We start from the raw sequence: 11,074 nt of genomic DNA, 5'->3' as shown, positions 1-11,074 counted from the left end.
TTAAAGGCGTGCGCCACCACGCCCAACGTTTCTTTTCTAATACCAACAGAATGATACAGGCTGGTTGGTCCTCTCCACTTTCTGAGTTAATGACTCTCATCTTCTCACTTACATAACAGAGTAATGTCACATTAATTACAGCTACTTCACAGAAGACCATTTTTTGTTTGTTTGAGACAGGCTCTCCCTCTGTAGTCCAGGCTCTCCTCCTGGCTCAGCGTCTGAATGATGGAATTAGAGTCACTACATTTGGTTATAGGCGATGAGTGCTACCAAACATGGGCTACATGATATACTTTTATCCTTTTTTATTGTTTTGCTGCTGTCTCTTTATATTTACTAACTGATCACTAAAAATCTTCCCCAGCTGTGTACTAAGAGATTTAAAGCACTTCATTAAAAACAGGCCAATTCATGACCTTCCTGGAAACTTCTGAGGAAGCACTTTGTTGATACCTCATCTTCCCTACTCTTGGTATGTGGTTTTCATCCCGGCACCTCTGCTACTGCCCTAATGTAGTCCTTAAACTCTGCTTAACTGCACCCAGAGTCTCTATTTCCTATGCCACACTCATTTTAGAGAATCTGCCTGACAGCTGGAGTTTAGTAAGAGAAAACTTCAAAAACCTGCTAAAGCACAATATATTTATTCCATCACAGGCATGGATAGCATGGCTATGTTTTCTGCAGGGAATTAATTCATTTCCTTCTATCATTTTAAGCATACTGGCCATACTGGCTCCTTGTCTTCTAATTTTAATTCTTGTCTTTGATTTCACTGTCCATCCATGTCCCCAGATGCAAACCATATAATAATGCTTTTATTCAGGTTTCTTGTCATCGAATGTTCTGGGCAAAACCTACTTATGTCGGTTGTTTTTTTTTTTTTTTTTTTTTTTTTTTTGAGACAGGGTCTTTCAACTTGCCCCAAATTCACAGAAACTCAACTTCTGTTTCCTGAGTGCTGGGATCTAAGGCAGGTACTAGCATGCCTGGCTCTAGAATTAGATTTTGGCTTTGTTGTTAAGAATTTCCTTCTTTCTACAGGCAGTGGTAGAGCATAACTTTAATCCCAGCATCTGGCAGATCTGATTTTGAGGCCAGTCTGGTCTACAGAATGGGTTCTAAGATAGCCAGGGCAACAGAGAAACTATCTTGAACAACAAAACAAAACAAAGAATTTCCTTCTTTCTGTACCTCTTTTTCCTTTTTCCTTTTTTTTTTTTTTTTTAATTTCACGAAAGGGTGCTCTGTCTGAATGTATGCCTGCAGATCAGGAGAGGACGTCAGATCTCATTACATATGGGTGACAGCTGACATGGGGGTGCTGGGAACTGAACTCAGGACCTCTGAAAGAGCAGCCAGTGCTCTTAACTGCTGAGCCATCTCTTCAGCCCTTAAGAATTTCCTTCTATCTATGCTCTAGAAATATTACTTAAAAACAACCTAATCATCACACATTTCTTTCATTCCTATTTTCTAATTTATTCTTTAAAAAAAAAAAAAGATTATTATATGTTAAGTACACTGTAGCTGTCTTCAGACACAGCAGAAGAGGGCATTAGATCTCATTACAGGTAGTTGTAAGCCATCATGTGGCTGCTGGGATTTGAACTTTGGACCTTATGAAGAGCAGTCGGGTGCTCTTACCAACTGAGCCATCTCACCAGCCCTCTAATTTATTCTTTTGCTCTATTTTCTGGGACATCTATTTGATTGTCTATCTCTACTTTTCTGAGGTACTTGTTACTATCTAGATCTTCTATTTACAATGGGGTCGTATCATTCTGAATCTACCATAAGGTAAAAAGCCTTCAGGGTGGATCACTGTTTATTGGAGACCACATCATTATATCTAAAAGCTACTGTTTCCTCAATGTTCTTCTGTCCGCTGGTGTGCATCTGACACTGCCTTCACTACTCCTCCCTTTGCTGTCACAAAAGACATGACAAAGTAACTTATAGGACAAAGGGTGCTTAGCAGCAGCATACATCCAAGCTCTCAGCTCCCTGACTCATGTGGACCTCCTGTGCCCACACGCTTCCTTCAAGTCCCTGCTGCCCGGACTTCCCCACTGTGATGGACTGAACTCTTCAACAGTGAGTCAGAATAACGCTCTTCCCTCAAACTCCTTTCACTAGAGTATTTATCACAGAAGAATAATCTAGAACACTAACCTATCGAGCACTTATTTCAGGATCCTCTTAAATGACACAACAGTATCTGTATGCAACCTACACATCTACCTCCAAACTTCTAGATAACTTATCATACCTAGTACTGTGTAAATGCTACATAATTAGTTGTTAAAACACTAATATCAAGGAATAACAAAAAGACCTATTTACATATTCAGTATTGGGAAAAATTATAAACATTTTAAGAAAAATTTCTATTTTTGTGAAGAGTATTTTGCCTACATGTATGTATATACACCTTGTGTAATACCTGGTGCCTGCCAAGTTAGAAAAGAGTGAGATTCCCTGGACCTGGAGTTTGTTGGGGAAGTTAGCTGGGGAAGGCCTAGAGCCATCCCCAGCACCAATCGACAGAAGAGGAGGAGACACTGATGTGCCAATGTGCTTTTCATTACCAACCCTAGGCACTGGCAAGCAGTATCTTTAGTTCTTTGTTACAGAACTTCAGATCTCTCTTTGTTCACAGAGAAAGCATTGTGTTTTATGGTGAATGCTCTGAGTCCTAGCACTGAGGACTTGGGTGAGGAAAGACCTAGAGAGGTTTCAGTACTCAGTAGGTACACTTTTCCTGTCACTGTAGACTGTCCTCCCCAGAGCAGCTGTGATGCTTTTCACCTCAAGGGAAAAGAGATTCCTGGCCAGGGGCAGCAATGTAATTGTGCTCCTAGTCTCAAAGTAATCAGTACCATCAAGTCTTGAGACCTTTGTTGGTTCCATAGTACAAGTGTGATCGCTTCTCAGCTTTATTGGATATCTACTTCAAATTTCCTGAATCACTTTTTTTTTTTTTTAAAGATTTTTAAACTTATTATATATAAGTACACTGTAGCTGTCTTCAGACACACTGGAAGACAGAATCAGATCTCACTACGGATGGTTGTGAGCCACCATGGGGTTGCTGGGATTTGAACTCAGGACCTTCGGAAGAGCAGTCAATGCTCTTAACCACTGAGCCATCTCTCCAACCCCCCTGAATCACTTTATACACTCATTGGCAGACAGAACTTAGTTACCTAGGTCTCCTCTTCTGCTACTTCACCTTTGTTTTGATTTTACCTTTAGACTTATTTATTTTTATGTGCATTGAGTTTTCACCTGTATGTATGCATGCGCACTACACACATGCCTACAGATGGTTGTAAGCCACCATGAGGGTGCTAGGAACCAAAACTCCATCCTCTGCAAGAACAACGAATGCTCTTAACTGGTGAGCGATCTCCTTAGCCCCAAATTTGTTGTTTGTAAGAACAGTATTTTCACTGTCCTCTTTCTGAGGAAGCTCAGATGAGAAAACATTCAGTGGGGCAAGTAAACAACAGAAATCAGAATCTTTTAGCAATGTAAGAGTTGCGGGCTGCGGTCATGCCTGCCTGTTATCCCAGCACTTGGAAGCCTGAATTAGGAGGATTACCTCAAGTCCAAGGATAGCCTGGACTATACTCTAAGATGCCACCTTAAAAAAAGAAACTAGAAACAGAACAACAAAAGGCGTCAGAGCAACAGAGCAGTTAGTAAGATGGCCTCCACGAATGACTGCAGGAGCATTTCAGTTATCTTTCAGGGTACTTACCGGACATTTGTAATCTCTAGCTCTTTCATGTTTCAATGTATGCATTATAAAGGCATATCGTCTTGGAAAAACCATTCCACATTCCCCACATTTATGAGCTGTTTCTTCGGTGCTCTCCTTAGCATCCCGTTTTGGTTGTTTCATCTTTTTCCCTCTTTGAACTAATTTCTGGGCCACCTAAGCAGACAGAAAACACAATCTAAGAAAATATGTTCATTTTCTCTTTTTTTTCAAGGCATGGTCTTGCTGTGTAGCCCAGGCTTGCCTGGTACCATGGAGCCTAGACTGGCCTCAAACTCAGAGCAGTCCTCCTGCCTCACATGCATCACCACGTCCAGCTTCAGTATCATTTTGAACGTCAGGGGCCACGATCCATATTTCTAATATAATACTTCAACAGTAAACTGTGTCCTTGCTTATCTCCTCTCCCATGGAAATTTTATCATAGGCTTAAGTTTGTTACTAAAATAGAATGCCATCAGGGTTAAGCAGCAAAAATCCAAAACAACTTCACATCATACCTGCTGAACTGCTGACTTAGAGATGGCCTTCCGCTTCTGTAACTTTTTCTCCATGCCCTTGTGTAGCCGGATGTAGCCCCCTTCATTAACAGACCGCTGCCTAAGCCTGCTCCTATAGGTGTCATCATCTGGGCCCGAGTCTGTCTTTTCCGTAGCTTCAGTCAGAGTATCCTCATCTTTTGAAGGTTGGCCAGGACTCTGACTCTGATCTGGACAGTCTTTGGCACAGATGTCCTCGGGTGATGTATCATTTCCTGTATCAATGACCTCTTGGGAGGTATTGGTAACATTCTCTTTTGAGATTTTAGGATGAACATCAGCAGCTATGCCATCTTCTCTGGTGACTGCAGACTCGAGCTCTGGTTGGTTGCTTTCTGTTGCTAAGCTTGCAGGTCCCGTTTCAGGGTGGGGCTCAGGTATACCTTCTACAGGGGACACACTAGCTTCAGCCTCTGGAGAAACCTGAGGCGCAGGCTGCTGCTCTGTCTCTGGCAATTCTCCATTTACCAGCAGTACAATTTCACAATGCCCAAGTTCACTGGACAAAGTTGTGGTTGCTTCATTCCTCGTGCCAGGTGGTGTTGTAGTTCCATTGTGTGTTGCTAAGTCCTGGGTAGATGCAACCGTTTGAACTTCACCTTTCTTATACACTGTAAGTTGTTTTTCTTCCATTAGTTTATGTACACTTTCACAAATTTCTAAAACTTCTGACATAAAAAGGTGGCGAGCTAAGACGGCTACATCAGCCATGCTACAAAAGTCAAAACTTAGTACAGAAGTATAGGCAAATTCCAGCAAAGGAAGGAAGCTTGCTTTACAGAAACCTGTATGAAATAAGAAAAGTCAAGGAGCAAAAGAATCAGTCACCACAAAACCACTTTGTAAAACTAATAGAGATTTGTGACAAGAAAAAAAAAAAAAAAAAAGAGTAAAAAGTCAATTATTACCATGTATTCTACAATTAGCTACAACTGGGTTTTCTTTCATTTCTGGTTGCTAGTAAACAACCTTGACAAGCTCACAGCTATGAGCTGAGTCTCTAAACTACTAATAAAAAAGAAAATAATAAAAGACTTACTACCTCAAGAGTTGTTATAAGGCAGCCATTTTCAAACTGTACTCCTTAGAACCCTGGGGTTCCTCAATTCCCTTCAAGAAACAGTGGCTGGAGAATAGAGGGTACAAAGGGGGAAGGGGGTAGGAACATGAATAGACAGGAACCAAGCAACCTGCCCCCTTACCATTCCTCATTTATTATCAAGAGCTGTCTTTTCTGATAGTAGTAGTCCACATAAAAATTCAATTAAACAAAGTTCAATTCTTTGTTCTACATGTACAATTTAAAGGCACCTGATGTTAACTTGAGGTCAGTTCTTAGAACTACCACAGTGAACTAGGGAACCAATTCCCACAAGTTGTCTTGAGACCTACACAACTGTGCCCTACATAAGTGTCCACCTAACTACACCTACACTAAAATAGGTCACACATGAGAAAAAACATGAACTTTTTAACTTAAACCAATAAAATTTGTTACAAATAAAACAATAGTGATGGGCTGGAGAGATGGCTCAGTGGTTAAGAACACTGACTGTTCTTCCAGAAGTCCTGAGTTCAACTCCCAGCAACCACATAGTGACTCACTACCATCTGTAATAGGATCTGATGCCCTCTTCTGGTGTGTCTGAAGAGAGCAACAGTGTACTCACATACATAAAAAAAAAAAAAAAAATCGTTATAAAAAACAACAACAGCAGCAAAAGAACCCATCACACTTGTAACACTGAATATCCTAAGGTGAATCTCAGAAAAAAATAGACTTGTTTGAAATATATGACTATGGCTAAACTCCTTATGTGATAATTTGTCCTTAAGAGTGACAGAAAAAGAAAACTTTTTTAATTTTTGGATTTTGTTTTGAGAAAGGCTCTCACTAAAATAAACTAAACTGGCCTCAAACTGGAAGATACATCTGCCTCAGCCTCTCCAGTGCTAGGATTAAAGTCACGTGCCAACCCAATTCAAAGATAAAATCTTATGTACAGATTTTATATTTCACTTAACAATGATTTTAAGTTCTATCCATTATCCTACAAAAGCACTGGCTTCATTTTCCTCTGCGACTGCATTTCCACTCTCGGCATACAACACATATTCACCCATTTATCTTGATGGCCATCTAGCCTGGTTCCATTTCCTACTTATGAATAGTGAACCAATAAAAAGATGTACAAATATCTAAAAGTTTATTTTTAGATTTTTGTTTGTTTGTTTACACTATTTGTTTTTTTGAGACAGGATCCTTCTACATTACCCTGTTTTATCCTGGACCTATCTGTCTGTCTGTCTGCATGCAGACACACACACACACACACACACACACACACACACACACACACACACACACACCAGGCTAACCTCCAATTAGCAGCAGCCTGTCTCTGAATGCTGGAATTACTGGTATAGATCACCTTGCCCAGCAGCTCCATATGTATTTTTATAATGGCTACACAAGTATACTTTCCAACTCCACAGAGTTCTTTGGCCAGTCTCACCAGTATCTGTTGTCACTTATTTTCTTGATAATTGTTATTCTGACATGGATGAAAAGAAATCTCAAAGCAATTTTCAAACTTTTAAAAAATGTATAGGTATTTTGCTTGAATGTAGATCTGTGCACTACTTTCATGCCTGATGCCCTCAGACTATAAGAGGTATCAGATCCCATGGAATAGGAGTTACTTTACAGATGGTTGTGAGGTGCTGTGTGAGTGCTGAGAATTGAACCTGGGCTCCCTAGAAGAGCAGCCAGTGCTCTTAACAACTGAGACATTTCTCCAACCTCTCAACCCAACTTTAATTTGAATTCCTGAGGAGTAAGGATGTTGAACACTAGAATTCAAGTATTTATCAGCCTTAGTCTTTCTACTTTTGAAACTGACTATTTAGTGCATTTATCTGTTTATTGGCCAGATGCTTTGTGTGTATCTACGTACATGCTTAATTTTTGTAGTTCTTAATATATCCTAGTTATATTTCTTTTTTAAGGATTTATTTATTATATGTAAGCACACTGTAGCTGTCTTCAGACACTTCAGAAGAGGGCGTCAGATCTTGTTACAGATGGTTATGAGCCACCATGTGGTTGCTGGGATTTGAACTCTGGACCTTCGGAAGAGCAGTCGGGTGCTCTTACCCACTGAGCCATCTCACCAGCCCATATTAATCTCAGTGTGATGTGAAGTTTTTAGAATCTTCCTTCCCATTCTCTATGTTGTCTCTTCACTTTTGTTTTTTTTCCTTTGCTTTTCAATTTCATGATATCACATTTGTAAATTCTTAGTATCACTGTCTATGTTACTAAAGTCCCTTTTAAAAAGCCCTTGTCTGGGCTGGAGAGATGGCTCAGTGTTTAAAAGCACTGACTGTTCTTCCAGAGATCCAGAGTTCAATTCCCAGCAAGCGCATGGTGGCTTGCAACCATCTGTAACAATCTGGTGTATCTGAAGACTGCTACAGTGAGCTCATATACATTAAATAAATAAAATCTTTAAAAAACAAAACAAAACAGAAAGTCCTTGCCTGTGCCAGCATCTTAAAGTGTTTTCCCCAGCAGTTCAAAGTTTCAGGCCTTATATTAAGAAATTTGATCCACTTTTACTTGATTATTTTGGTGAGAGATATGGAGCTAGTGAACAATACAGATCATGAAAAAAATCCATTTTGCCTAACACTGTTTGTTAACTGTTTTTTCTCAATGTATGTTTGTTAAAAGTAAAATTCTAAGTATGTAGTGTAATGTGCTGGCCTGATGCTGCTTATATTCTAATCCTGTCCTCAAGACCTGGTTGTCCCAAAGAGTATACACAGAGACCTACTTGATACTATGTGACCTTGTCCCCAAGTTATTTCTGATTGGTGAATAAAGATGTTGACAGCCAATAACTGAGCAGAAGAGACACAGGTAGATTTTAGGTTCCTGAGCCTGGAGGGAAGGAGAAGATAGATATCCCTGAGGGATAGATAGGAGAGAAGGTGAATGGGGAAGCCGCCATGGGTTAGGTGAGTCATCAAACTGTGGCCCTGAGAGCTGGCCAACTGGAATTAAAAGCAGTCCAGATGAAACATAGTAGTAAGTAATAACTCCGGATTTGCAATAGGAAAGCAGATTCTAACAGCATAGAGGGTAGATATCTGTCTAGGTCTTGTGCTGTTTAAGGCTTATTGTAAATAATAAAAGTTGTGTGTCTTTTATCCAGGAACTGAATGGTCAAGGTGGGATAGAAACCCCAGATTGGGACTAAAAATTTCTACAACAATGTAGGCCTGTAATAGAATCCCAGGGCAGATATTATGATACCTCTAGCACTGCTCTTTCTGCTGAAAGGACAATATAAACCCTATCTATCTCCATTTAAGGATTCCATTTGTCTCCATTTTAAGGACCAGGCCTGATTTCAAAAAAAGGCCATAAGGCACCAACTCCAGGAACACACCATAAAACCCAGAAAATTCCCTCCCAAAGAACAGCCTGGGATAACCACAAAAATGGGGGAATATTTTATCTCAGAATGGGCCATCTGCACTGGACAGCCCCATCTTATCACATGGTTGACTGCTTGTGACATAGGAATGGAGACCACTGAGCACCTGTGACCCCTCCCCTAGCCCCCAGCACCCACCAATGAAATTTTAGATTTACCTAATCCTTCTAAAGAGTTCACCTAGTTCCCTATAAGGCCTGTGTGCCTTTGTTGAGGGTTGCTATTTCATAGCATGGTTGACCTCTGCATGCTGGTTGTTTCTGCAGAATAAATGCTCTTTGGTTTTTTTGGTTGGTTGGTTGGTTGGTTTTTTTTCGAGACAGGGTTTCTCTGTGTAGCCCTGGCTGTCCTGGAACTCACTCTGTAGACCAGGCTGGCCTCGAACTCGGATATCCGCTTGCCTCTGCCTCCCAAGTGCTGGGATTAAAGGCGTGTGCCACCACCACCCCACTTGTTTTTACATGCTAAATGAGTATGGGGTCTTCCTTTTGTGATTTTTCAGACCCTTACACTGCTAAGAATTGTTTTTGCTACTTGCGCTTTGGTTTCCATATAAATTTTAGGGATTTTTTTTTTCCTAGCTCTGTGAAGAATGTCATGGATTTTGACACTGAATATGTAGATTGCTTTTAGAAATATAACCAATCCTACAATATTCATCCTGCCAATCCCTTTGCAGGGCAGTTCTTTCAATCTAGTGTCTTCTCAAGTTCTGCAAGTACCGTCATGCAGTAGTCTTCCCTCACACCCACACACCAAGCATTTACAGGCACACTGTCCACACTTTGCTCCTTTCAAACAACATATCCTCCTAAGTCACAGAGAGAAATTACCTTAAAGGAGATAAACTGTTAAACAGACTTAAAAGAGGCAAAGCAAATGTTTTTATTTAAAGTATGTAAAATACATGAACAGAAGACACACAAATTATTAAATCATATACTAGTAATAATCGCATTTTGATCTAAGTTCAAAGATCTAAAAGTTGCAAGTAAAATTTACCATGGAAGAAATAACAAGGTTCCAAATGACAAAGTATTTAAAATGAATGTGTGTTCAAAGCATCATTAAAAAAAAAAAAAACAAAACAAAAAAAAAAAAACCACACCTTTAATCCCAGCACTTGGGAGGCAGAGGCAGGTGGATTTCTGAGTTCAAAGCCAGCCTGGTCTACAAAGTAAGTTCCAGGACAGCCAGGACTACACAGAAAAACCCTGTCTCGAAAAAAAAACCAAAAAAACAAAAAACCCTGTCTCGAAAAACCAAAAAAATAAAATAAAATAAAATAAAGTCGGGCAGTGGTGGTGTATGCCTTTAATCCCAGCATTTGGAAGGCAGAGGCAGGCGGATTTCTGAGTTTGAGGCCAGCCTGGTCTACAGAATGAGTTCCAGGACAGCCAGGGCTACACAGAGAAACCTTGTGTCAAAAAACAAAAAGAACAAAACAAAGCAAAAAGAAGTTAAATCATTCAGAGATTCTGTCTGTTAAGAGATAATAGGCAAATAATTGCACTTTGTTCCTCTCTCTCTCTCTCTAAAACATTTTCATCAAAAACAAACAGAACTACTAGGGCAAGCTAGCAGGCTGAAAGCAACTTCTATGTGACCTAGTGAGGAAAAGAGTCAGAATAAAATAAAAAAATACCCAAGCCCAAAGGGAGTGAGATCTAAATCCACAAAATAAACCCAGCTTCAACCCTGCAGCTCCTTGCAGGCAGACACTTTCCAAAGGTAAGAGATAGGAGGACCCGCTCTCAGGGCAAACCTCCAGCAAAAACTAGTAGCAATGACTGTCAATTAGAGTAACTCAGAGGGCAGCAGCTGGGCACTCCCATGACAGAGAGCCTATTATGAAAACTGAGCTCCCAGGGATACCTACAGCCAAGAACACCCACATGCTAGCAAGCCTCAATCTGACCAGGGTCTACCAACTGTAATACCAGCGTTCCTCGGAATGATTTATAAAGCAGAAAAGGAAGGATCACTGCACCAAGCTCATTCTATGAAGCCATCGTTACCCAGGTAAAAAGCTGGATAAGAATGTTCAAACAAAACAAACAAACAGAGAAAAAACAACTGTAGACTCATAATACACAGATAAAAATTCTGATCCAGGCACAGTAACACATAAACTCCAGCACTTGGAAGGCAGAGGCAAGGGCATCTCTATGGGTTCAAGTGAGTTCCAGGACAGCCAGAGTTACATTTTTTTTTTTCTTTTTCTTTCTTTTTTTTTTTTT

The 11,074-nt window shown here is 40.2% G+C and overlaps 1 protein-coding gene across 1 annotated transcript in view; it reads right to left on the bottom strand.

Moving 5' to 3' along the window:
• Window positions 1–11,074, bottom strand: part of Zbtb11 (zinc finger and BTB domain containing 11) — a 35,195-nt gene that overhangs the window by 11,883 nt on the left and 12,238 nt on the right. The window contains exons 4-5 of the mRNA XM_021209630.2: window positions 4,291–5,114; window positions 3,770–3,946 (exon numbers count right to left, since the gene is read on the bottom strand). Coding sequence (XP_021065289.1) covers window positions 3,770–3,946; window positions 4,291–5,114 — 1,001 coding nt within the window. The remainder of the gene's footprint in view (window positions 1–3,769; window positions 3,947–4,290; window positions 5,115–11,074) is intronic.

This window comes from Mus pahari, chromosome 12 (genome assembly GCF_900095145.1).
Source record: "Mus pahari chromosome 12, PAHARI_EIJ_v1.1, whole genome shotgun sequence".
Taxonomy (NCBI): domain Eukaryota; kingdom Metazoa; phylum Chordata; class Mammalia; order Rodentia; family Muridae; genus Mus; species Mus pahari.
This window is presented reverse-complemented; position numbering and strand designations above follow the sequence as displayed.